The sequence below is a fragment of the Microcaecilia unicolor genome, chromosome 6, assembly GCF_901765095.1.
Source record: "Microcaecilia unicolor chromosome 6, aMicUni1.1, whole genome shotgun sequence".
In the NCBI taxonomy this organism is placed as follows: Eukaryota; Metazoa; Chordata; class Amphibia; order Gymnophiona; family Siphonopidae; genus Microcaecilia; species Microcaecilia unicolor.
In genome coordinates this window covers 31,086,806-31,108,825 of record NC_044036.1, presented here as the reverse complement: position 1 = coordinate 31,108,825, position 22,020 = coordinate 31,086,806, and the positions used below count along the sequence as shown (strand labels likewise).

At 45.7% G+C, this 22,020-nt stretch overlaps 1 protein-coding gene across 1 annotated transcript in view; it reads left to right on the top strand.

The window, feature by feature from the left end:
- Positions 1 to 512: 512 nt before the first annotated feature.
- The window catches only part of DHCR24 (24-dehydrocholesterol reductase), a 46,768-nt gene continuing 25,260 nt past the window's right edge, over positions 513 to 22,020 (top strand). The window contains exons 1-2 of the mRNA XM_030205636.1: positions 513 to 594; positions 3,366 to 3,597. Coding sequence (XP_030061496.1) covers positions 3,367 to 3,597 — 231 coding nt within the window. The 5' untranslated portion in view covers positions 513 to 594; position 3,366. The remainder of the gene's footprint in view (positions 595 to 3,365; positions 3,598 to 22,020) is intronic.

The following is a 22,020-nucleotide window of genomic DNA, read 5'->3' as shown; positions in this document are numbered from 1 at the left end:
AAAGTTATCAAATAAGTAAAACCAAAATCTTTTGTCCTCCACCTTTTAAGGCACGGCTTTCCGAATGGAACAGTTTTACACTTTTTACAGATGGACCACGCACGCTTTTGTTTTTAATAATCTTTCGCTCTTGTTTTCAATCACGTTTGCTAGCGTTTTGGGTGAACTAAAGCTCCGCCTACTGCCGGCAAGCCCCACCTACTGGCTTCAGCCCGTCTCCTGTTTTCCTCAACCTGCTAGGTGAGAAGTGTGTAGCGCTTAGATCTTGGGGTGACTGACTTCTCGTATTCCGGCACTTACCGCCACTGCTGAAGGGGCGGGAACGTCAAATCCCAGACCCCGCAGCTTGTGGTCCGATCCTTCTCTCGCCTTCCCATTGGGGAGCGCTGCTTTACGCATAATCTGGCCTCACTGATGGCTACAGGCCCTGGCCAATGAGTTCAGGGAATGGGCGGAGCAGGCGGCTGGGAGGTGAGTGGGCGGAGCAGGCGGCTTGGAGGAGGTGTGTGTGAGCGGCGGTTGGCCGGGATTCGGGAAGCTCCTGTAGCAGCCTGCTGTGCTGTGGGACTGGGCTCGAGGTCCGACTCTAGAGAGGTAAGCCGGTGCAGTGTGGGATATATTTGTTTGGTTTTATTGATTTGCTGGGATAGGGACATGTACCTAGGTGCAGGGCTGCCGAGAGACTGGGCCAGGCCCGTTGCATTGAACTCACAGCCTCAGCGCCTCACCTCCGAAAGCGCTGCAAGTTCAACTGCAAGCAACAACAAGAAGCAGTGTTGCCAGGTGGAAAATTTTTTTCCCACCCAATCTAGCACAAAACCCGCCCAAAACCCGCCCAAACTCAAACCCCGCCCCTGACACCCCCACCCCCGCGTCATCACCCCCGCCGTCATCAACCCCGCCCCCGCCGTCACCGGCCCCGCCTCCTACGTCACTAAACCCGCCCAAAAACGTCACTAACCCCCCCCCCCCCGCGGCCGAAAAAGCCGCACAAAAAACCGCCCTGAAGCCCAAAAAACAGCCCAAAAAACCGCAACCCGCCGCGGGCAAAAATTTCCCGCGGCGGGTCGCGGAAAACCGCCCACCTGGCAACACTGAGCAGCGGTAGATCACCTCCCTTCGAGCCCCCCCCCCCTCCTTCCCTCCCTGTGTCCCGCCCTCACGGAAATTACGTCAGGCAAGGGCGGGACACAGGGAGGGAAGGAGGCCCCAAGGGAGGTGATCTGCAGCTGCTTGCTGCGCTTTCGGAGGTGAGGCAATGCAGGGGGCCCGGCCCTTTGACAGTCAGTCGGAGCCGAGGACGGGCGGGACTTGAGCGCCGCCCCCCCCCCCCCCTCGGCGGCCCTGCCTAGGTGTGTGTGGATAAGGGCATGTAGAGTCTGTCTCCCCACCTTTTCTAAGAGTAGTTGCAGGTTCTCCTGCCCCCGGGGGGCACAAGATGCAAAGGAAATAGAAGCAAAACAAATGGAGTGCATCTTTGTGGGATTGCTGAACAAATAGAGGGTTTACAACTACTTAGCTTTTCGTACTTTCATGTTCACGAAATTAGTAATTAAATGTTTGATATCTAACTGGGCACATATATCATTCTCTATAGCAATCATGGCAAGGCTTACAAGCCTTTCTTGTGAAATACTTGATCGCAAATAATCCTATATAATAATTCTCACCTCCAACAGGATGTGCCTGGGACCGTGCCTCCCTCGGAGGTGGTCTGCTAGGCAGGCACGCACTGACGTCAGTGACAGCTGATACCAAAGCAAGGGGAGGCTACCCCTCCCCCTGTGTTACAGCCCACTGCACCCCCTTCCGCGACCCAGTCGACCCCCCCTTCTCGGCGAAAACCGTCCCCCGCCGCCGTCCAGTACCTGTGCTGACGGGGGACCCCAACCCCCGTCAGCCGAAGTCCTGTGCTGGCCTTCGCGCCTTTGCTTCTCCAATGATCTTCGATTCAAGTTCCTCTGCGTGCGTCTGACGTCAGACGCACGCAGAGCAACTTGGACACAAAATCATTGAAGAAGCAATGCCTCGAAGGCCAGCACAGGACTTCTGCTGACGGGGGTTGGGGTCCCCCATCAGCACAGGTACTGGACGGCGGCGGGGGATGTTTTTCGCCGAGAAGGGGGGGGGGGTTGATTGGGTCGCGGAAAGGGGGGTGAAAACGGAGGGACGGCAATGTCTGGAACAGCGAGGGAGGGAGGGTGAGGGATGGCCTTGCTATCACCCGTTTCCTTCCCTTTTGAAATGGGCATTTTTTACTAGTTTTTTTATGATTTTTAACCGTGAAAATGATCGCTCACCATTTGCCACACTGACAGGAATTGTCAGCAATATTCTTAGAAACAAATTGCTATACATTGCAAAATAAGATAGCAGATGTAAATCTCAAAGTGGACATATTCCAAACACTAAAATGAAAATAAAATGATTTTTCTCTACCTTTGTTGTCTGGTGACTTTCTTTTTCTGATCATTGATAAGCCTCTGACTCTAAAGTTTAGCAATTTCATTAAAGCAAAATATATTTTCACATATCACAGACTCTTCCTATCCAAGGAGAATCTTTTATATAAAAACAAACACCAAAAAAAAAAACAATCAGAATTTTCACTTACCAGCTATTATACACTACACGTTAGCTAAACTTCCTCTGGTACTGTTGGAACCACCAGCCAATGAAATGGTTTTCAGCTGTAGCTATCCGGTTACCTGATAATTATGCAGTCAAGCCCTCCTCTGGGTGTACAAGCTCAGAAAAAAACCCCAAAAACTTTGAACCACTTAAAGATTTTAACAATTACACTATTTCGTTTTTATTTCTCCCCAGTCTCAGTTGCACACCTTTCTCCAAACCTGGCTGTTCTCTTTAATTTGAATGTTGTTCAAGCTCACCCTGAATGAGGAGTTCTTTTTACACCAACGCATATATGGCACTGGGTGTATCCTTTCAAACAAGTTCAGCAGAGCCTGCCTGTCTCAGTGAGCACTGCTGTAGGAGAGGGGACAGCAGAGAAGAGAATCACAGCTTCAAGTCAAACATTTTGCAAGTGATCTGACCTCAGGAAAAAGGTGCCGGTAGGCGCCCCCCTGCGGTGCTTACCACGCTTACTGCATTGGCACGGCCCTGGTACTGTGCAGAGATTAAGTAAGGGAACAGAGAAGAAGGAAGGGAGTGATTAGGGTAGTTATAGAGGTGGGCTTTCATAACTGAGTGGGTAGATTTGCATCTGCAGATCTATTTGATGAATATTCATTGTAGATTTAGCTGAAAAAGAAACAGATAACGGGAGGACCCGATTGAGAGTCACTGACGGCCAAGCTGCTACTTGATTTACAGTGTGTGTCTCTCATATCTTTCTGTTGCAGCATGGACACTGCGCTGTACCTGGCAGGGCTCGGGTTCCTTTTCCTGCTCTGGGTGAAGGGGAAGGGCTTGGAGTATGTGATTGTTCACCACCGCTGGATCTTTGTCTGCCTGTTCCTGCTGCCACTGTCCCTTATCTTTGATGTCTATTACTACCTGAGGGCCTGGGTGGTGTTCAAGATGTGCAGCGCCCCAAAACTTCACAATCAGAGGGTGAAGCAAATCCAGAAGCAGGTATGATGGTGTGGCAGATCCTGCGTGAAACAATATTTTCCTAAACCACCTGCATTTTTCCATTTCAGGGTTTCTTTTGATGTCTATATGTGTTTGTGTCAGTGGCAAGCATGTGATACGGTGAACTTGCAGTATTAGCTTCAAAGACAAAAGATCTACATGAAATAATAACCAGATTATGCATAACTAGTGAGGTGTAAGGAACAAACACCAAGAAGATGAGTCATCACAATTGTTGAAAAGACTTTTATAGCTGAATATTAGCTGACAGTCGGAAACGGAAACAAACCAAAGAATACAAATATTTAGGTAGCCAGGGGGCGCTAGAGAGCGGTTGAAGAATGGCAGCATGATAAAGGAGCTCTTCACCTCCCTGGCTTAATAACATGATTTAACCTTCTTTTTCTACAAGTAAGAAGTATATATTTGCTTAATAACACTTCATTAATGGCTACTAGCAAACAATTGAAGAGTGAGTCGACTCTTACTATGGGTTCCAGCTCTAAACGATCAAAACTGGATCTATCATCGCCGGAGAAAGTTACAAGAGACAAGCCTGACGTCATTGCTACTTTTGCGTTAATAACAGCGCAACTTACATCGATAACAGGAATGTTGACTGAGAGTTCTTCAGATGTAAAATTTATCAAGTCAGAGGTGGCTCGCATCAATGTGCGTCTTGATTTGTTTGAAGGAAGAATGGATCAATTAGAACAACGCCTTAGCTGCATGGAAGATCAGGCCCTAGTATTTCAACATGCTACTAAAATGGTGCAGGATATACAACTAGACATGCACGACGCAGGGAATCGACAGCGTCGGAACAATATCCGTCTGCTAGGTCTTCCGGGAGCATTCAGAGGGGAAAAATCCCATTCAATTTCTTGAGGAATTTATCCCAAAGCTACTGAAGATCTCTTTTCAGCATTCTTTTGAAATAGCAGAATTCCATCTGGTAATTTTTCTGGCGGGAAAACGCCAAGCCCTAGTATAATGAAAATCCTTCGTTTTCCTCAAGTCTCCGAAATTCTGCAACTTGCTAAGAGGCAACAGAACATTAAGTGGAATGGTAATCACCTTCAATTTTTACCGGACTTCACCAAAAATTCAGTGGATCTTCGAAGGAAATTTCTAAATCTTTGTCCTTGTCTGAGGGCTTTGAATGCCCGATTTGGTCTTTTAAGCCCTGCTCGCATGAAGGTGACGCGTCTTGAAATCACAAAAAATTTTTTACTGTTATTTTGGAAAAATATATTACTGAACACGAAGGGGCCCGTATGCAAACAACTACGTGACTCATGTAAAGACGTTTTGTAATCTTTTTCATGAGATGGTATATGCGTGTATATCATAGGCGCCCCGTATAAGAGGCTTGGGGAGGCTAAGCCTCCCCAGCCCAACCCTGAGCATCTTGTGTTTCTTCTGCTGCCCGCTGTCTCCATCGTCATTTTTACTGCACTGAAGAGTTCTGCCTCGGCACCGGCAATTCAGTGTCAGCCTTCTGCCAGCATCGGGGCTTTCTCTTCAGGCATGTCTCACTCCCTCCCAGCTCTGCAGAAAAGAGGAAGTTACGTTAGAGTCCTGGACGCCCCTGAGGAGAAGCCCCGACGTTGGCAGAAGGCTGACTCTGAGTCTCTGAAATTGCCGGTGCCGAGGCAGAACTCTTCAGTGCAGTAAAAATGACGACCGGGGAGACAGCAGGCAGCAGAAGAAACGGGGAGAAAGATGCAAGACTCCCAAAACGAGTGGAAGTGAGCCTTTGTAGCCCAGTAAGTAAACAAGGAAGCCAATTTGGTTAATGTGTTTCCCCAGCATGACATCCTCACTGCCTTCAGCCCAAACAAAACAAACAAACTTTTGAGCTGTTGCATCCAGGTTGTTCTTGATTGTTGATCTTAACAAGGCTAAAGCTGGGGCACATGGAATCACATTTTAATGTCATCTCATTTGTAGGAATTAGCATTTTAGATACACAACTGGATTATTCTGTTTTTAGGCATGTTTCAGGGACAAGTGGTTTTATAGGTCAAAATAAAAATAAATATTTTTTTAATGCAGATCTCTTTTGCAGATCTCTTTTGTTTAAACATAACTAAATGGGCTATAAGCCCCTAATGGTGTATTAGGTTCTGCCCAGTGTAATATTTTTGGTACAGTAAAGTTCTGAGTGTGTTTTTCCACAAAGATGTGCATAGTGTTTTGCAGTGGAGCGATTATGGTTAGTATATACTTTGAGCAATCACTTTATTCTTTGACATATGATACATATTTAATATCTAAATTTAATAAAAGTATTGTGACTTTTATTTTTATTTATTTTTTTTCTGTGTGTTATCAGACAATTATGGATTTAAGCTCCACCCCTGGCCCCATCCCTAACTCCACCCCCTTTAGCCTCCCCAAACAGTTGGGCCACCGACCGCCTATGGTGTATATTATATATACCATGAGCTGTAAGTAGTCGTACACTTATATTTGAAGGTTAATAGTAGCTAATATTTCTCTTTTAGGGAGGGGGATGAGTTTTTTTTTTCTTTTTCATCTCCATTCACACTCTCACCTCCGGGAGACTCCTAAGGGAGATTTAGACTATTATGGTATACTCTTTTATTGTTATTTTTACATTTTTATGCCATGACTGTTCTGTTTTGTTTTGTTTTTTTGTGTTAAGGTCAATGTAATATCCTTTCCATATCATCAAGCTGATCAATCCATAGACTGGTGGGTTGTGTCCATCTACCAGCAGGTGGAGATAGAGAGCAAACTTTTGCCTCCCTATATGTGGTCATGTGCTGCCGGAAACTCCTCAGTATGTTCTCTATCTCAGCAGGTGGTGGTCACACACAGCAGCAGCTCTGGCTAGGCCTCCAAGCCTAATTTTTAGGTTTTGTTGAGTGCCTGGGGTTGAGGGCTCTTTTGAGCAAGTGCAAACCTGGTGGTGCCAGGTCCCTCCTTTTCTCCCCCCTCCCGCTGGCTCCGTTAAAAAAAAAAAAAAAAAAATTTTTAAACGTCCTTAAAGGCGTTTATTTCGACGTTTATTTAAACGTTCATTGCAGCTACTCACTGGGACACCAGTTCGTTACAGCTCGGAGCGGACAGCAGGTAATTTTTACCTTTTTATAGCGGGCAGGGGGTTCCCTGATTCTTCTCCTCGTGGCATATGGCGTCGGAGGGCGAGGGCGCAAAGGGTCGCTCCCCGGATCGCTTGAGCGCTTCTAGAGGGGATGCGGGGGTCTTACAGCCTGATTCGCCCTTGTTGGGTGACAGTTTCGTGACCGATGAATGTCCCGGTCCTTCCTCCGGCGTGGCGGTTTTTCCCGCCATAAACGCCCATCCCCCGCTCCTCGCATCCGCCATCTTGGCCGGCCACGCGGCTCGGACGGCTTCTTCGTGGGCCGCCCTTGAGGTTGGAGACATTAATGCCATGAACGCCCTTAATTTGGGCGACGGCACAAAAGCGGCTAAAGTTAAGCGCCGTTCTTCCCGCGCGGCTCCTTCGCGGAGTGTCGCGCCGGATGCCATTTTGGATGCGCAGCATGTCTCTCCCCCGCTCTTGCGAGCGCCGGTTGAGGGTGCGTCTAGGGCTGTTGCCCAGGCTGCGGAAGTGCACAGTCTGGGGGGTTTCTCCCCCGAGTTTGTTTTGCTGCTGCATCAGGCTTTCCTCATGCAAAACGCTGCCCCTGCTCCCTCGTCTGGTAAAGAGGTTGAGGTTCCCAGAGGTAAACGCCCTCGGGTTGATTCCCAGGCCTTGGAGGACTTTGTCTCCTCCGATGTAGATGAGGGCAGCGTGTCTGAGGTCTCCCAACGGTCCTTTGCGGATTCCTTGGAGGAGACGGATCCTCGCTCGGATGGAGCGGATGACCCCTCTGCAGCGCGGCTTTTTAGCCCAGAGGATTTGCCCAACCTGTTGTTACAGGCCATGGACACTTTGAAGATTTCCTCTCCGGAGGACGTCTCTCCCTCAGCCCCTGTTGGCTCTGCCATTATGCTGGGAACGAAGCGCCCGCCTAGAACCTTCCACGTGCATGATGCCATGCACACCTTAATTTCGGCTCAATGGGATGTCCCGGAAGCGAGCCTTAAAGTGGCTAAGGCTATGTCCCGCCTCTATCCTTTGGCTGTGAGTGAACGTGAGGCCTATCTGTGGCCTACCGTGGATTCTTTAATCACTGCGGTGACTAAGAAAACGGCGTTGCCGGTGGAAGGTGGCACGGCCCTAAAGGATTGGAGGCGGCCTTAAGGTCGTCCTTTGAGGCAGCTGCTTTAAGTTTGCAGGCCTCAGTTTGCGGCTCCTATGTGGCCAGGGCGTGCCTGACTATGGTGCAGCGGGCTTCCCCCTCGGATCATTCCTTGAGGGCTGATTGGCCGGCCCTGGAATCGGGCTTAGCCTATTTGGCAGACTTGCTGTATGATGTCTTGAGGGCCTCAGCTAAAGGCATGGCTCAGACAATCTCTGCGCGGCGGTGGCTTTGGCTGAAACATTGGTCTGCTGACCACGCCTCTAAATCCCGCCTGGCTAGATTGCCTTTTAAAGGCAAGCTGCTCTTTGGGGTCGAGCTGGACAAAATCGTGACCGATCTCGGCACGTCTAAGGGCAAGAAATTACCAGAGGTCAGGGCTCGGGCTAGTACTCGTCCCGGTACCTCCAGAGGACGGTTGCAGGAAGCCAGTCGGTACCGCCCGGGCAAGTCGGGTTCCTCTGCCCCCTCTTCCTTCAAGAGGAATTTCTCCCCCAAGCAGCATTCCTTTCGCAGAGACCGCCGTCCCGGAGGTGCTCCCTCCGGTCCTCCCCCAGGGTCTCGTACCCAATGACGGGGTCTTGGTCCACGCCCCAGTGCAGATTGGAGGACGGCTGTCCTCGTTTCTGGGCGAGTGGACCACAATAACTTCAGACGCGTGGGTGCTGGAAGTCATCAGAGACGGCTACAAACTAGAGTTCTGCCGACCCTTAAAAGACGGGTTTGTACTCTCTCCCTGCAAGTCTCCGGTCAAAGCTGTGGCAGTGCAGCAGACCTTGGACAACCTGATCCGCCTGGGCGCGGTCGTTCCGGTGCCAGAAAGTCAGCTTGGCAAGGGACGTTACTCCATTTACTTTGTGGTACCAAAGAAAGGAGGTTCTGTCCGGCCTATCCTCGACCTCAAAGGGGTCAATCGGGCCTTGAAAGTGCGGCACTTTCGCATGGAGACTCTCCGCTCTGTTATAGCGGCAGTGAAGGCAGGAGAGTTCCTGGCATCCTTGGACATCAAGGAAGCGTACCTGCATATTCCCATCTGGCCTCCTCATCAACGCTTTCTGCGTTTTGCAGTCCTGGGACGACACTTCCAGTTCAGAGCCCTCCCTTTCGGGTTGGCTACTGCTCCGCGGACCTTTTCCAAAGTAATGGTGGTCATCGCGGCCTTCCTACGAAAGGAAGGGGTACAAGTCCATCCTTATCTGGACGACTGGTTGATCCGAGCCCCCTCTTATGCAGAGTGCGGCAAAGCTGTGGACCGGGTAGTTGCTCTTTTGAGCTCCCTGGGATGGATCATCAACTGGGAGAAGAGCCAGCTGCGCCCGACTCAGTCCCTGGAGTACCTGGGAGTTCGATTCGACACCCAAGTGGGCAGAGTGTTCCTGCCAGACAATCGGATAGTCAAACTTCAGGCTCAGGTGGACCAGTTCCTAGTAGCCTCTCCCCTTCGGGCTTGGGACTATGTGCAGCTGTTGGGCTCTATGACGGCCACGATGGAAGTTGTGCCCTGGGCCAGGGCTCATATGAGACCACTTCAACTCTCTTTGCTGCAGCGCTGGACTCCGATGTCGGAGGATTATGCTGTGCGCCTTCCCTTGGACCCAGCAGTGCGCAAGGCGCTGAGCTGGTGGATGCAGACAGACAAGTTGTCTGCGGGAATGCCTCTGGTGACCCCAGAGTGGATTGTCGTCACGACGGACGCCTCGTTGTCGGGCTGGGGAGCCCACTGCTTGGGAAGGACAGCGCAGGGGCTCTGGTCTCCTGCAGAGGCAAAGTGGTCTATCAACCTCCTGGAACTCAGAGCCATTCGGTTGGCGCTTTTGGAGTTCATCCCGGTACTGGTGTTGAAGCCTGTACGGGTCCTGTCGGACAATGCCACGGCTGTGGCCTATGTCAACCGCCAGGGAGGTACCAAGAGCGCCCCTCTAGCCAAGGAGGCTATGAATCTTTGCCAGTGGGCGGAAGCGAACCTGGAGCAGCTTTCAGCGGCCCACATTGCCGGAGTCATGAATGTCAAGGCGGACTTTCTCAGTCGCCATACCTTGGAGCCCGGAGAGTGGCAGCTATCTGCTCAGGCGTTCTTGGACATCACGAAGCGCTGGGGCCAGCCGAGCCTAGATCTGATGGCGTCATCGGCCAATTGCCAAGTGCCGCGCTTTTTCAGCAGAGGACGGGACCCTCGATCCCTGGGAGTAGATGCTCTTCTCCAACAGTGGCCGACACAAGAGCTTCTCTATGTGTTCCCGCCCTGGCCCATGTTGGGCAGGGTGCTAGACCGGGTGGCAAAGCATCCCGGCAGGGTAATCCTGGTGGGTCCGGATTGGCCCAGGCGTCCCTGGTATGCGGACTTGATCAGGCTCTCAGTCGACGATCCTCTGCGGCTGCCAGTGGAGCAGGGCCTGTTACATCAGGGTCCCGTGGTGATGGAGGATCCCTCCCCCTTTGGTCTTACGGCCTGGCTATTGAGCGGCAGCGTCTGAGGAAGAAGGGCTTCTCAGACAAGGTCATCGCCACTATGCTGAGAGCGAGGAAGCGCTCTACTTCTACTGCTTACGCCAGGGTTTGGCGTATCTTTGCAGCGTGGTGTGAAGCAGGCTCACTTTCTACCTTCACTGCTCCAATTTCTTCAGTGTTGGCGTTCCTGCAAGAAGGTCTGGAGAAAGGCCTGTCGCTCAGTTCCCTTAAAGTCCAGGTAGCGGCTCTGGCTTGCTTCAGGGGCCGCCTGAAGGGTGCTTCCCTGGCTTCGCAGCCAGATGTGGTGCGCTTTCTCAAGGGAGTTAATCACCTGCGCCCTCCTCTGCACTCAGTGGTGCCTGCGTGGAATCTCAACCTGGTACTAAGAGCATTGCAGAAGCCGCCTTTTGAACCCTTGTCGAGGGCATCTCTGAAAGACCTGACGTTGAAAGCAGTCTTTTTGGTGGCTATCACTTCAGCCAGAAGAGTTTCCGAGCTCCAGGCGCTCTCATGTCGAGAGCCTTTTCTGCAGTTCACTGAGGCAGGAGTGACTATTCGCACAGTGCCTTCCTTCCTGCCCAAGATTGTTTCTCGCTTCCATGTGAATCAGCAGCTCTGTCTCCCTTCCTTTCGTAGGGAGGACTACCCAGAGGAGTACTCTGCTCTTAAATATCTGGATGTGAGACGAGTCATCATCAGATACTTGGAAGTGACCAATGATTTCCGGAAATCGGATCATCTGTTTGTCCTGTTTGCAGGTCCTCGTAAGGGTCTGCAGGCTGCTAAGCCTACAGTGGCAAGATGGGTCAAGGAAGCCATTGCAGCGGCTTATGTGGCCGCGGGGAAGGTGCCGCCTATCCAGCTGAAGGCTCACTCCACGAGAGCTCAGGCGGCCTCGATGGCAGAGGCCGGATCCGTCTCCTTGGAAGAGATATGCAAGGCGGCAACTTGGGCTTCGGCTCATACATTCTCCAAGCATTACCGTTTGACTGTGGCTGCACGGGCGGAGGCCCGGTTTGGAGCTTCAGTGTTCAGGTCATGGATTTCAATGTCCCGCCCTGGGTGAGTACTGCTTCGGTACATCCCACCAGTCTATGGATTGATCAGCTTGATGATATGGAAGGTAAAATTATGTATAATCATACCTGATAATTTTCTTTCCATTAATCATAGCTGATCAATCCATAGCCCCTCCCAGATATCTGTACTGTTTTTATTCTGGTTGCATTTCAGGTTCAAGTTTAGTCTTCAGTTACTTCAGAAAGACTTCGTGTTCAAGTTTTTTCACTTGGATTCTTCAAGAGTTAAGACGAGTTTGTGTTACAGTGAGCTGCTGCATTCCTCTCCCCTCCGTTTTACGGGGCTGGATTGAGACTTAAAATTCTGCCGGCACTCCCTCCCGCTTCGTGCGGCTGTAGGGCAGCTTTGTACCCCTCCCGCTTCGGCGGTGTTAGGGTCAGTCAGCTCCTCCCGCGGTTGCGGTTGCAGGATAAGCCAGATCCCCCCGCATCGGCGGGTGTGGTGTCCCTCCCCCGCTCCGCGGGGATGAGCTGGACGGATTCCCCTCCCCCACTTGTGTGGGGATGAGCTGGGTTAATTCCCCTCCCCCGTTTCGGCGGTGGTGAGCTGGGCAGAGTGTCCCTTCGTGGGTGTAATTCTCTAAGTGCTGAGTCCTGCGGATGGAGCTTTGATATCGACATACTGAGGAGTTTCCGGCAGCACATGACCACATATAGGGAGGCAAAAGTTTGCTCTCTATCTCCACCTGCTGGTAGATGGACACAACCCACCAGTCTATGGATTGATCAGCTATGATTAATGGAAAGAAAATTATCAGGTATGATTATACATAATTTTACCATACAATGCAACAGTGTTTGACGTCATTTGGGTGCCTTAGCGCAAACATATATCCTCTTTCTTACTAAAATGAGTAATCATATGAAGTGTGTCTCTCTTATTGTCAAAGGTATACTGAATCCCATAAAAAGGAAAAAAAAATCTTGTCCTATTTACAATCTTTGACTGCATCAGTTGCTTTTTTTTACAAGAGACACATTTATCTGCTTTAGAATCTGTAAAATTGAAATCTAAATGGTTTACTTCCTGTTTTTTTCTCTCCTAGTCTTAAAAGGAAGAATGGTGTTGCTATTTTATTGGCTAGAGGTTCACTAACCATCACACAGACTCAGAAGGCAGATAGGTTATTTTGGTGTTGAATATTCAAAATGTTACTTTTGCGTTTATTAGTGTGTATGGTCCTAATCTTGATTGTCCACAATTTTTCAAGGACTTATCTCACCAGATTTCACTTCTTACTGTTGATCACATCTTTATAGGGGGAGATATGAATATTCCTATAGACTATGTTCTTGATAGAAAATCAACAGTTAAATATAAAGTTACCAATTCTTACAAAACTCTTCATGATCTAATAGCCCAATATGGCCTGATTGACGCTTGGAGATTGCTTCATCCGGACACATTGGATTGTACGTTTTTCTCCAATCCTCATAAATCTTACTCAAGGTTAGACTATTGGTTTCTCTCTAAATCACTTATTGACACTTTGTCTACCTCATCTATTGAACCAATGCATATTTGTGATCATGCTGCTATTACGTGTACTCTGAATATTAATTCTGTGATGCAGAAATCCACAATGTGGCACTTCAAATTCCTCTCTATTACAGGAAGAAGCCTTTCTTCAGAAAATCACAGATCATACGGCAACGTTCTTTGAATTGAATAATACCACAGATGTTTCTCCCTTAACAATATGGGACTCACATAAGGCGTATATCCGGGGAGTCATTATTGCTCATTCCGCATTTATTCACAAGCAACATAAGAATGAGATACTCCAACTTGAAAAAGGAATATCTTTGTCTGAACATCAGTTATATGTTATCCGGTTTGGCGGAGGATCTTATTAAACTTCAGAAACTCAAATTTAACTTTAATAAAATACTAAGCTTAAAGGCGGGCATTCAACTCTCTGCTCAATCTGCTGTTTACTTTGCGGGAATGAATAGAATTGGTAGAATCTTGGCCAGCTATCTGAAAGGAGCAAAGAAGAAAACTATGATTCATTCTATTAAACAGCAAGGTATTGTATTGACGAAGCAAAAAGACATCTTCAACCATTTCTTGGATTTTTATAAGGACATATATTCTTCTCAACATAAAGTCTCTTCTGAACAAATGAGCTCTTTTTAACACTGTTTGCAAAGCCCAAAACTTGATACGCAATCTCTCTCCAATCTGGATGCTGAGGTCTCCATACAGGAACTCAAAAAAGCAATTTCTTCATTGAAACTCAGAAAATCCCCTGGTAATGATGGCTTTACTATAGAATATTATCAAACATTTTCGTCTATATTAAGGCCTAGGTTATTACATTTATATAATCATTGTATTAATAACAAAGAGTGTTCTCCCTCTATGTCAGAAGCTGTAATTATTCTCTTAGAAAAACTAGGAAGGGATCCTCTTTTGGCCGGTAATTACTGTCCTATATCTTTGTTAAATTATGACTGTAAAATATTTGCAAAAGTATTGGCTAACAGGTTAACATCAGTAATTGGTCATTTAATTGCTCCTGAACAATAGATATGGATCAGACAATTCTAGAGTTTTTAGTCATATCAAAGAGCGCTTCACGTTCAAAGTATGCACCCTAGTACACAAAATCATCCATGGCGAAGCCCCAGCATACATGTCAGACTTGATAGATCTACCATCTAGGAATGCTAAAAAATCTTCTCGCACATTCCTCAATCTTCATTTCCCCAACTGCAAAGGTCTAAAGTACAAACTAATGCACGCATCAACCTTCACTTACATGAGCGCACAGCTCTGGAACGCATTACCACGTAACCTGAAAGCCGTCCATGAACTAACCAACTTCCGGAAGCTACTAAAAACCCATCTCTTTGACAAGACCTATCACAAAGACCAAGTCATGTGAAATTCTACGACAAGACCTATCACAAAGACCAAGTCATGCGAAACTCACACTTATACCATGAATGTAAATCAAGACCTCTTGTGTCTTACTCTTAACGCTTTCCATCACCATCCAACACAAACCCTGCTGTAACTCCAAATGCTTAACCTCTTCTCATTTCCATTATCCATGATGTATTGTAAGCCACATTGAACCTGCAAAGAGGTGGGATAATGTGGGATACAAATGCAATAAAATAAATATATTACACCTGTCTAAACACCTTGACATTCCAACTTGTGTAATTTCTTTAGACGCTGAAAAGGCATTTGATCATGTTGAATGGCCATTCTTATTCCAAGTTTTGAAATGGTTTAACTTTGGTAACCATTTTATTTATATGGTATCTGCTTTGTATTCATCACTGACTGCTAAACGTTTGATAAATTCTTCACTTTCAGACTCGTTTCCTCTCTATAGAGGCACTAGGCAAGGATGCCCCTTATCACCTTTACTATTCCTCCTGGCATTAGAACCTCTTCTCATAGCTATTAAAAGTCAGCCAGAACTCCAGGGTGTTCCTGTTGGGAATACTTCAATTAAACTTCCTTCGTATGCAGATGATATCCTGTTGTATATCTCTAATCCAGAAACATCCCTTCTTTTCTGTCCAATTTGTTGGAACACTCTGGTTCTCTTTCTGGATATAAAGTTAATTGATCAAAAACTGAATTAATGCCCTTGAACATACATTGTAATAAATCACAAATAACAGCCTTCCCTATAAGATGGTGTCCAACTCAAATACCAAGGAGCCTTTTTTTGGGTCTCTTGGGACGACACAATCAAAATCAATATGGATTTACTTTTGAAAAATACTCGAGACACCTGTACTATATGGTCTCCCTTGCATCTTAGTTGTGGGGGAGAATTGAGACTATAAAAATGGCCATTGCTCCACGTATTCTGAATATAATGAGTATGCTTCCATTCCGATTTCCTAAGTCCTTTTTTAAGGTTTTAGATAATATTATTTCTTCTTTTCTATGGAAAAATAAGCCTGCTAGAATTTCATTATCTGAATTACGTATGCCACGCCATTGAGGAGGTCTGAAATTGCCAGACTTCTTTTTATATCAACAGGTATTTTTACTAAAAGGAGTAGTAGCATGGCTTAATTGTTCTAGTGTGCCTGCTCCTGCATGGCTTCGTTTGGAACAAAAGATGGCTCATCAGACAAGATGGCGGCGATAACGGTTGTGTGATCCCGGAGCTCCTCAGAATCTTCTCTGTACGACCTCGAGAATTTCTTTCCCCGACTGCCTAGATGGGGAAAAGAAAGGCGAAAATGCTGGTACCTACCTCCGTGGCACCAACGTCGACACCAATCTCCAGGCAATCGACATTGGAGAACTTTGGTATCGGGATCCTTGGCGAGCTGACCTCTACTTCGACGGTCTCAACCCCTCCGGGAGATGAGTGCAGCGCTGAGGGAGCGATGTTGAGTCCTCTCGTTCTCACCGCGCCTCCACAATCCGGAAGTGAATTGCTGGCGGTGGCGTCACTGCAGCTGGAAGCGTGTGCTCCGTTGTCCGTGGTAGGAGGACCCACCGCCGGATTAACCTCGAGTTTGGAAACAGCAAAGCAGGGGCAGATGCAGGTCGTCACCCCTGTTACCCGAGGTCCGACTTCCGAGAGCAGTGGAGGAAGAAAAAGACCAGTATCGGTGACTATGGATAGTCTGTGGGACGCAATACAGGAGGTAAATGGAATGTTACTGCAGATGAATGCTTCTATCAAGGGTGAGATAGTTGAACTGAAACAGACTACTCAAGATCTATCTTTAAATGTTCAAGAACATAAGGAAAAGAATTCTGAGATGGAAAATGAGATTAAACAACTAAAGAATTTAACTGTAACTTTGGTTAAGGAAAAAGAAATTCAGGAAAGAAAGTTAGAATATTTGGAAAATAACAATCGGAAGAATAACCTGAGACTGTTGAATTTCCCCCAAATCTCCTTTAGTACCAGCAGGTGAAATGCTTAAAAAATATCTTGGTGAGGTATTGGGGATTCCGAAGGAGGGGTTCCCCCTATAACACGGCTCCAGTATATTACTAGAACTGTGAAACAATCCAAGGAATAATCTCAGGCCACTTCAAGTTTGAACTTGACTGAATTTCTTGCAAACTCTCTGGACTGTATTACAGAGAGAACAACATTGCTTGTGACTTTTGCTCTTGAACTAGATAGACATAATATTCTAAGATTATATTTTCGCCATTTAAATGATTTATTTTGGGGGCAAAATATACAGATTTTCCCCGACTTAGCAAGGAACACGCAAAAGAGGAGAGAGGAATTTTTGCTTTAAAATTGGGTGCTACTTTTTTGCTGAAGTTCCCAATCAAATGTCATATAACGTTTGGTTCAAATAATTACATATTTTTTACCCCTCAAAAACTATTACAATTCATTTCATCTAAGGAAAATGTTCAAGTACCTAATGTGTTGCCTCCCTAATTAAAGCGTTGTTACGTTGGCTGTAGAAATCAGCTATGTCCCTACTGTTATAAATAATTGGCTTATTTTTATAGGCATGTTTTTCCTTTCAATTTCCTAGTACCTTGTCTCAATTTATTGGGGACTAATAATAATTTGATATTCTTTACTTGGAACCAAATTTGGTAATAAGTAATTTCGTTTTTCTTGTTAAGTTGTATTTCTGATATTTCCTGTGTTTATGTCATGAGATGTAAATGTGAAAATTTATAAAGAATTAAAAAAAAAAAAAAAGATGGCTCATCCTCTTCATTAGACTTTCTACCTTTATTGTCATCTTCTGCCATAGTTACCTCATGGCCCATTATTTATGACACTCTTAAGGCTGATATTATTTTTAGATTCTACTTGTGAAATATCCTTGTCCTCTTCTCAGATGGCATCACTTTGGAGCCGTGCTCACATCAAAATTGGTTCTTCTTCTTTTATTTGGAAGGAGTGGATTTCCTGTGGAACATCTCTATATATAAAAGGCACCACCAACGTTCTAAATGAAGCCTCCAGCCGGAAGTGTGAAGCGGTGTAGATATCCGGTTTCCCCAGGAGTGTCTGCCCGCCCTTGCTCTCTCTTTAACACAGCTCCTGGGTCCTGACAAATATAAACAGTGAAGGAAAACACAGCAGGAATCCTGTATAATTACCAAACACTGCTCTCCGAAACTGGGAGGGGGAGGGAGGGGAGAGAGGGCAGAGGGGAAGGGGGGAGACTCTCACTCTCTCTCTGTCACACACACACTCGCACATTCGCTCTCTCTCAAACGTGCACACTCTGATAAAAACCTTGCTAGTGCCCGTTTCATTTGCATCAGAAATGGGCCTTTTTTACTAGTATTGTATAATTGATTTATGTTCGGGCACTAATATTATCTCTTTTAAAGAGCTAATGCAAAAATTTCACCTGCCTAATACTCAATATTTTAGGTATTTACAATTGAAGTCTGCACTTGCCAAATGGCTGAGGAAGTATTATAATGCACAGTTAAACCCTGGCATTTTTTCATATATTTGACTCTATAACTAAAACAAAGGGAATAGCCTCACAATTTTATTCTGTACTCCTACCATCTAGTCGCTCGAAAATTGTGGCTCTTCAAGATATATGGACAAGGGACACTAATCATGCCATGTCTGATAAGTTATGGAAATGGTTTTGGATTAAATCTATGAAACCTGTTGCTTCCGCCCCTATTTTGCAATCTCTTTTCTTACTTTCACATAAAGCATGATGGACCCCAGTTAAACAACATAAGGTGGATTCTACATCTTCAATTTTGTGCTGGTGTTGTAATGGAGATATGGGTACATTAGAGCATATGTGTTTTTCGTGCCCGGATCTTCAGGATTTCTGGTCATCAGTTTGGGACAGAATTTGTGCTATCTTTCATTTGAATCTCCCTCTTTCATTCCATATTATAGTTTTTCGTTCTGCAGAGTTGAAACAAGCAGGAGTTAAGTGTAACTATAAATTATTTGATGCACTATTAGCGGTAGCAATCTCTACTATTATAAAAAAATTGGAAAAATCATAAACTGGTTTCTTTTGCTTTCGGTGGGCTACTGTATGTATGACTTTTAAATATGAAAAAATACTAGCTGAACGTACCCATTCTTTGCCGGTACTTCATAAAACGTGGGAACAAGTAGCCAAATGTTGTCAAATTTCAACTGTGAATTCATTCCTTGCTAAGTAAACCTGTCCATTTTGGTCTTTAACCGTCTGTAATGGAATTCTATATTTAAGGATATTGCATTGTTTAGAACTTTTTATGACATGCTGGTTAGGACTGTGTTTCTTTTGTTTATTTGTATATTTTTTTGTAGAGGAGTGTGGTAGCCGTGTTAGTCCACTCTTAAGGTTATCAATAGAAATCAAACAAAATAAAACATGGAAAAGAAAATAAGATGATACCTTTTTTATTGGACATAACTTAATACATTTCTTGATTAGCTTTCGAAAGTTGCCCTTCTTCCTCAGATTGCTTATTTCCGATCTGAGGAAGAAGGGCAACCTTCGAAAGCTAATCAAGAAATGTATTAAGTTATGTCCAATAAAAAAGGTATCATCTTATTTTCTTTTCCATGTTTTATTTTGTTTGATTTCTATAGATTCTACATGGAATGTTGCTATTCCACTAGCAACATTCCATGTAGAAGTCGGCCCTTGCAGATCACCAATGTGGCCGCGCAGGCTTCTGCTTTTGTGAGTCTGACGTCCTGCACGTACGTGCAGGACGTCAGACTCACAGAAACAGAAGCCTGCGCAGCCTTCTACATGGAATGTTGCTAGTGGAATAGCAACATTCCATGTAGAATCTCCAATAGTAGCAACATTCCATGTAGAATCTCCAATGGTATCTATTTTACTGTCATAGTAATGCTTGAATGTTTTCACTTATATACACTGTCAGCTAGCACATTTGCTTATTTCCGATCTGAGGAAGAAGGGCAACCTTCGAAAGCTAATCAAGAAATGTATTAAGTTATGTCCAATAAAAAAGGTATCATCTTATTTTCTTTTCCATGTTTTATTTTGTTTGATTTCTATTGATATATTTTTTTGAAAATAAATACATTTGAACTTAAAAAAAAATATTTAGGTAGCCAGATCACAGAAGAAGGCAAATGTTTAACAAAAGATTGGGAAACCTAAAGATGCTTTTTGCCAGTGTCAGGCACTCTTTAGAAGTATCTCTCGTCTTTCCAACATCATTTCTTGTATTTCTAGGATTCGCTCATGGGCTGACAGATTTTGGTTTAAGCTTAATTCTTCTAAGTCCTGTGGTTTGGAACACTGATTCAATCTTTTCCTTCTGTTTCATTCAAGGAAAATATCTCTCTTCCTTTTGAAGGAACCTTGAAAGTTCTGGGAGTTATTTTTGACTCTCGTCTTACTTATTGTCCTCAAATAAAATTATTTATTAGGATTTATTTACCGCCTTTTTGAAAGAATTCACTCAAGGCGGAGTACAGTAAGACTAAATCAAACATAAGCAATAGACAATTACAGCATTAAAATATTCAAATAACAATACAAAGTATGGCATAGTATACTACTTACAATGTCAACACAATACGTAATAGAACATTTTAATAGACAGTGTAAGGTATAAGCAAAGATGGAACATATATTTTGCATGTTTTAAAGTTTGTAAACTGTTTATTGTGTGTGTAGATTGTAAACTGTTGAGAACTTTTAGATTGTATGGTATTGAAGTGATTAAATTGAATAAATAAAATAGGTAAGAGGAGTTCTAAAATAAAAGGTGACTAATTTAAATAAAGTTGCACATGAGGTCAGAGAGATGATTAAATGTTATCTCAGGGTAGGAGTGTGATACCCGCAAGCGAGCCTTCTCCGGAGTAGCCCCCACACTCTGGAATGGACTCCCTGAAAGGCTCCGTTTAACACAAGACTATCTCTATTTCAGGAAGCAGGTGAAAGCTTGGCTCTTCAACCAGGCCCTTCAATGGAAGAAGTAATTAACTTGTTAGTCTCACTCGCACACACAAGGAGTGACTCGGGCTGCACATACTGCAGCAGGACATGTTTAGCCACTCCTACCCTAGCTGAGATAATATTTAATCTGACCTCACGTGCACCTTCTGGAGAAGGCTCGCTTGTGGGTATCACATCGTGTAATGTCTTTTAGAGAGGGTGTGGTTAGGGATACCCATTGGAAGGACCTTAGGGCCCTGTTTACTAAAGTGCATTAGTAATTTTAGCGCGCCTACACTTAGCGCATGCGCTAACCATGTAGGCGCCTTTAGGGATAGTGTAGGCACATACATGGTTCACGTGCGTGCATGGTTAACCTACATTAAAAATGTTAACGCGCCTATAACACTGCTTAGTAAACAGGGCCCTTAGTGTCCTTGGAGGTGTGTACGGGGTCCTTCAAGTACTCTGGGCCATTTCTTTTAAGAGCCTTGAAGATCAGACTTAGTTTTAAATTTAGCCCTGTTCTTCAAAAGTGGTTTTTTTTCAAATTGAGGCCGTTAAGATCTGTGTGGGCACTTTTTGAACAGCAGCATTTTTCAATTCTGACTTGGACGACCTTGCCTTAGTAGATCAAGAAGTAGCTATATTCAAGATGGGCTCTTCTTTTTTATGTGATACCCTATATGATTTTCAAGCTTCGGCTAAGTCCATGGTGCCGAGTGTTGCAGCCAGGAGGCCCTTATGGTTACAGGGAGTCAAAGCTGGGAAAATTTCACTTTAAGGGCTCTTTTACTGTTTGGTGACAGGCAGGTCAAGCTTGTCAAGAGCCTGGGGGAGATTAAGGTTCCCCGGCTCCTGGAGGACAGACCTAGGACGTCAGGCAGAAGCGCTTCAGTTCGGGGACGCATTAGAGATGCTCATAAGTGTAGGCCTGGTAAGGTTGGTTGTGGCCAGCGCAAAAGGTTTTTTTCCAGCAAATGCAGTCCTTTCAGGGGGACCGAGGAGGAGGCTGGGATTCCGGTACCTTCCTGGCCGCTCTTCCCAGTGAAGGTGTCTGGGTCCCGTTCCCGAAAGCGGTAGGGGCAAGGTTGAGAGAGTTTTACTAGAGCTGGACCCTTATCACCGATGATCAGTGGGTGCTGGAGATTGTGCGCAGCGGATATGACTTGGAGTTGGATCAGCCACTGCTGGATGCCTTTCTTGAGTCTCTGTCGAGCCTGTTGGAAAGGGAGGGCCATCAGGGAGAGACTAGACAGATTAATCTGGCTGTGGGCAGTGCTTCCAGTTCCTTGTGGAGCACTGGGTGATTTTGATTTATTTTGTGGTTCTGAAGAAAGAAAGAGGGTTCCTTCTGGCCCATTTTGGATCTGAAAGGGGTGAATCGGGCCCTCAAGGTGCCTTCTTTCCTTATGGAGACCTTGTGGTTGGTCATAGTGGCCGTGCAGCCTGAATAGTTTCTCATATCTTTGGATTTGATGGATGCTTATCTACATATTCCCATCCAGCAGGGGCACCAGGGATTCCTTCGTTTCACAGTTTGAGGGGAAGCATTATCAATTTTGTGTGCTTCCTTTTGGTCTGTCTACTGCCCCTCATGCCTTTTCAAAGGTTATGGTGGTGGTGGTGGCAGCAGCGCTGTGGAAGGAATGTATCTTGGTGCACCTGTATCTGGATGATTGGCTCATTTGCGTGAAGTTGTTTCAGGAGAGCAGTGAGGCCACGGCTCAGGTGGTTTGCATATTGCAGTCCTTGAGCTGGGTGGTCAACCTAGCGAAAAGTCAGTTGTA